Source organism: Penaeus vannamei, chromosome 5, assembly GCF_042767895.1.
Source record: "Penaeus vannamei isolate JL-2024 chromosome 5, ASM4276789v1, whole genome shotgun sequence".
NCBI lineage: Eukaryota > Metazoa > Arthropoda > Malacostraca > Decapoda > Penaeidae > Penaeus > Penaeus vannamei.
The window spans coordinates 8,267,237-8,272,236 of record NC_091553.1 but is presented as its reverse complement, the minus strand read 5'-3'; the positions used below and the strand labels follow the sequence as shown (position 1 = coordinate 8,272,236).

Here is a 5,000-nt window from a genome sequence, read left to right as displayed (position 1 = left end):
GTTGCCACCACTTGCCCTGGAAGATGAAGTTTAGTTTAGTACATTCCAAAAAAATAATAATAACAAAAATCAATAAATAATAATAGTAATAATGATAATACGGTAAAAAAAAAAATATATATATATATATATATATTAAATGTTCTGCATTGACAGTTTGTTAAATTTCGAAAAAAAAAAAAATCTTTACATCTTGAACAGCTGACGAAGTGAAGGTTTGTTAAATTTCGAAAAAAAAATCTGTACACCTGAACAGCTGAGGATGAGATGCCTAAGTGTAGATTAAAAACTCGGAGAGAAATTCACTGACGTTTGTCGTTTAAACTAAAATGCAGATTGCCAGACACGAGACTGAATTTGAATAATTCCTTCACTGAAAACTGAGATTTCATAACAAAAGTTTCGTTCACTTGTTCCTTTGGTAATGCTTGTTTTCTAAACTTTTGGCTCTCCAGATTTTCACTGGAGGTTATTTTTCATATAAGTAATAATTCTGTGATTTAAGTTTGCTATTTATAAATTTTATGGAGATTAAATACCTACATACACAGGTAAGTATGTATGTGTAAATATATATATATATATATATATATATATATATATATATATATCCATATATCTATCTATCCATCTGTCTATATAAATAAATACACACACACACATATATATATGCATATATCTATCTATCCATCTGTCTATATAAATAAATACACACACCCATTTTTCTACATATTATATATATATATATATATATATATATATATATATATATATATATATATATATATATAGAGAGAGAGAGAGAGAGAGAGAGAGAGAGAGAGAGAGAGAGAGAGGGATATAGAGAGAGCATAAAAGAAAAAAAAAAGAACGCTGAATTGTTTTAATCTCTGTAAGTAAAAATAAATAGAAAACTACTAACATGAACATAGAGCAGAAACAAGCAAATGCGCAGGCACCGGCGTGGAATTCAAAGGGCGCTTTAAGCCCATTGGATAATAACGGGGATCAGCGGGTCAAAAGGTCATCATAAACCGAATCAAGGTTAACTGTAGCCAATGAGACAATCATTGCTCGTGAATTTTCTTCTGCTAATAACAAAAAAATCTGTATCAAAGTTCTTCATGTGTTGATTGACTGTGGTTCGAAGCTCCGAAATGGTTACTATGGAACAGAAATACGGGGAAGGCTAGATCAATAGCAACTCGAAGAGGTGTCATGGCGTGTGATTCTATTTTTGGAAAAAAAAAACATTTTGATGACGTCACAAAAGTTATGGATGCTTCGTGAATATGGTCAATCATTTTGGTATTTTCAATTTTCAAAAAAAGATGGACAATAATGACTTAAATGGTTACATTTTCACTGAACAATCATCGAAATAACCCTGTGCGACTCCATGACACCTCCTCGAGTTGCTACTGATCTAGCCTTCCCCACAGAAACACAAGTACAGCGGTTTGTTTGTAAGTTTCACGAAGGTGCTACCGGCCAGGAAGGTGTCTCACGAGTGCAGCCAAGTGAGTAAGCACTTGCTTATTTTCTCTCTTTTCCTGGGAAAGAATTGTGCAGCATGAACATTATGCTTAAGCTGGGTGACCTGAGACCGGCATTTCAGGTTAACAACTCTTTATTGCTGTCTTTTTCTTAATTCGGTCGCGTTTTCTTTCTTTATTTTTTTTTTTTTAATTTCTTATTATATTGCTTTAAAGCAGTATAATAAATATCAGGAAAGGCTTTGATGAATTAATTGATGTTAGAAAAGATACCTGGACGTTGAGAATGATACAAACATGAATTGATAAAAAAAGATGGATATTGGACAAGGGTAAGGGAGAGGAGAGTGGGAGGAAGAGAGAAGGAAGGGGTAGAGATATGGAATAAGAGAGAGAGAGAGAGAGAGAGAGAGAGAGAGAGAGAGAGAGAGAGAGAGAGAGAGAGAGAGAGAGAGAGAGAGAGAGAGAGAGAGAGACTAACCAAAAACAGGTATACAAAACGAGGTCAAAAAGATGAAACAGAATATTTGCGTAATTACATAGATAACAGATATTAGACAAACAGATTGGCACACAATGCATAGAATTCATAAACATATCCATTAGAGTTCATGAGTCATTAGCAATGCATAGAATTCATAAACATAGCCATTAGAGTTCATGAGTCATCAGCAAGGTCTATTTTCTATTTCCTAAACATTTCGATAAGATAATCTCTCAAACTGGAGGTTATCTTCATTTTTTTTTTCTTCTTGGTCCTTTAACTGACTACATTATCCCAGACAGGTGGGAATCTCTGTAACGACTTTCATCACTACGATAAACTATAAATATTTGTGTGTGCTCTTAAAATGAACCTCAGAGAATCTCTACGTCACTTCATAGTGGAAATATGAAATGATGAGAGTTGAAATGCTACAGACGATGGAATTTGATCGTTTGAGAACAAAATAACGCTAACTGGCATTTAAATTTGAATTAACATCGTTGCCATTCGCCAACTTATACTCGTGTTTTGTGATATCTCAACGGGAAGATAAAAAAAAAAGTTATTTGATAGATATACAGCCGATATCAGTGAAAAATACAAACTGATATTATATTTGATCTTTCCACGATATTTTTTTCCCTTTGAGCTTGCCATATGAGCGATACACACACACACAATATATATATATATATATATATATATATATATATATATATATATATATATATATATATATATATATATATATATATATATATATATATATAAAAGAAAGAGAGAGAGAGAGTTGTATCCATCTATATGTATAGAGAGAGACAGACACTTTGAGGGGCTGCTGATGGCCAAATCACGGAAAATAATCATCTACGTTCCACTTAGAAAAAGACCAAGATATAATAAACACAAGTCTTTGTAAACTTCATGTGTTCAGTAACCACGAATATATTTATTGTAGAAACCAAGCATAGTAAGAATAAAAAAAAATAAAAAAAATCGAAGGCTGCGTCCTCAGAAGCTTAGCGAACATCAAAAACCTTTCATGTTACTTCTGACCGCCATTTCAATTGCGTGGCAGGGATAGAATGCTACCTTGGGATTACCACCACTTGAAAGGCTTTACGATGATCCACTCGTGTATTGTACTCATAGATGCGCATTTGTTTCGGAGTTGTAGTTTTCCTTGACAAACAAGAGCTGATTAAAGTGTTTATTTTAAAACTACATTATATAGTGTGTATCGCATTTGTCCGTTTAAGTATTAGTCCTCATACGATTTTTTTTTCATAGGTTGAGTCAGGGAAGGATGGATATAGATTAATAGATAGACCGACTCATAGATAAACAGACAGAGGTTTAGATAGACAAAAGGAGATAAAAAGATGAAGATGAATAGAATTTGAAATACAACAAGACATTCAAAAGACAAAAAATATGAATACTAGATCTAGTTCATTTCAAACATTGTATCTAACTTCCTAGAGCGATTGCAAAACTTCCTGAGAGTAGACCCTGAACTAAACGGTTGTACTTTGCAAAACTTCCTGAGAGTTGACCCTGAACTAAACGGTTGTACCATGCAAAACTTCCTGAAAGTAGACCCTGAATTAAACGGTTGTACTATGCAAAACTTCCTGTGAGTAGACCCTGAACTAAACGGTTGTACTATGCAAAACTTCCTGTGAGTAGACCCTGAACTAAACGGTTGTACTATGCAAAACTTCCTGTGAGTAGACCCTGAACTAAACGGTTGTACTATGCAAAACTTCCTGTGAGTAGACCCTGAACTAAACGGTTGTACTATGCAAAACTTCCTGAGAGTAGACCCTGAACCAAACGATTGTACCATGCAAAACTTCCTGAGAATATAGAAAAAATAAATAAACCGCAAGACCCTTAACTAACCGGCTGCACCATCACGTATTGCTCTTACAACTCTCACTCTTGTCTTTCTTGCGAAACGGATATACGCACGCTCACTCGGCACAGGTTAGGCGAGTTGTGTGGGTTCTACTCTATGACCTCGAGTGAGAGCATTTGTGTGCAATTTATTGAGTGGCGGGAGGACAGGCTTGTTTTTTCTTTGTCATTAAATTTTCTTATTGTATAGGTCATTTCAATATTATTCACACACTGGTGGCACGCGCAGGCACACACGTACCCACACACACACACATGCAGGTAAGTAAGAATGTGTCTATATGTATATATGTATGTGTATATATATATATATATATATATATATATATATATATGTATATATGTATATATATACACACATACAAATATATACATACACACACATACAAATACACACACACATATATATCTATCAAACAATAATAATAAATAAAAAATATGTGTATGTGTACATGATATATATGTGCATATGAAATACACACACACACACACACACATATACACACACGTATATATTATATATATATATATATATATATATATATATATATATATATATGTGTGTGTGTGTGTGTGTGTGTGTGTGTGTGTGTGTGTGTGTGTGTGTGTGTGTGTGTGTGTGTGTGTACGAATAACCATATACCTACATATAAATAAATATCTATATATATACATATTCATACACACACACATATATGTGTGTATGCGTAAAACAACACATTTAGAACCATCCTGATACACAAACACATAAAAAAAAGTAGTGAAAGACCTAAAAATATATATATCTTTTGGACATAAAAACCGCAGCATGCAAAGTCTCCTTCTCCCAACTCGAGAGAAAGGGTTTCCACGTCCGCTGGTCTTGGCCTCGAGTCAGCTCAGGTTACCCTCCACCTGAATAGCAGATCTTAACCTTGTCCTTCAACTTTTGCATCCTCGGAGTCGTCCTGGACCGTAGGCGAGAGGAACGGCGAAAGTTATATATTATTCACGTTTGAGTTACATCACGATTATATTACTTGTTTTATACTGGGTGTACATTACATTCACGTACCGAAGGAAGAAGTTGTAAACAACCCATATACGTAAACAACCGA

At 34.1% G+C, this 5,000-nt stretch overlaps 1 protein-coding gene across 4 annotated transcripts in view; it reads right to left on the bottom strand.

The window, feature by feature from the left end:
- Drat (Death resistor Adh domain containing target) overlaps positions 1–5,000 on the bottom strand; it is a 437,794-nt gene that overhangs the window by 13,269 nt on the left and 419,525 nt on the right. For all 4 annotated transcript variants that reach the window (XM_070121818.1, XM_070121816.1, XM_070121817.1 and 1 more), the window contains one exon: positions 1–16. This exon is cut by the window's left edge and continues 126 nt beyond it. Coding sequence is in view for 2 of the 4 variants with exons in the window: in XM_070121816.1 (XP_069977917.1) it covers positions 1–16 (16 nt within the window). In the remaining 2 variants the exon portion in view is untranslated. The remainder of the gene's footprint in view (positions 17–5,000) is intronic.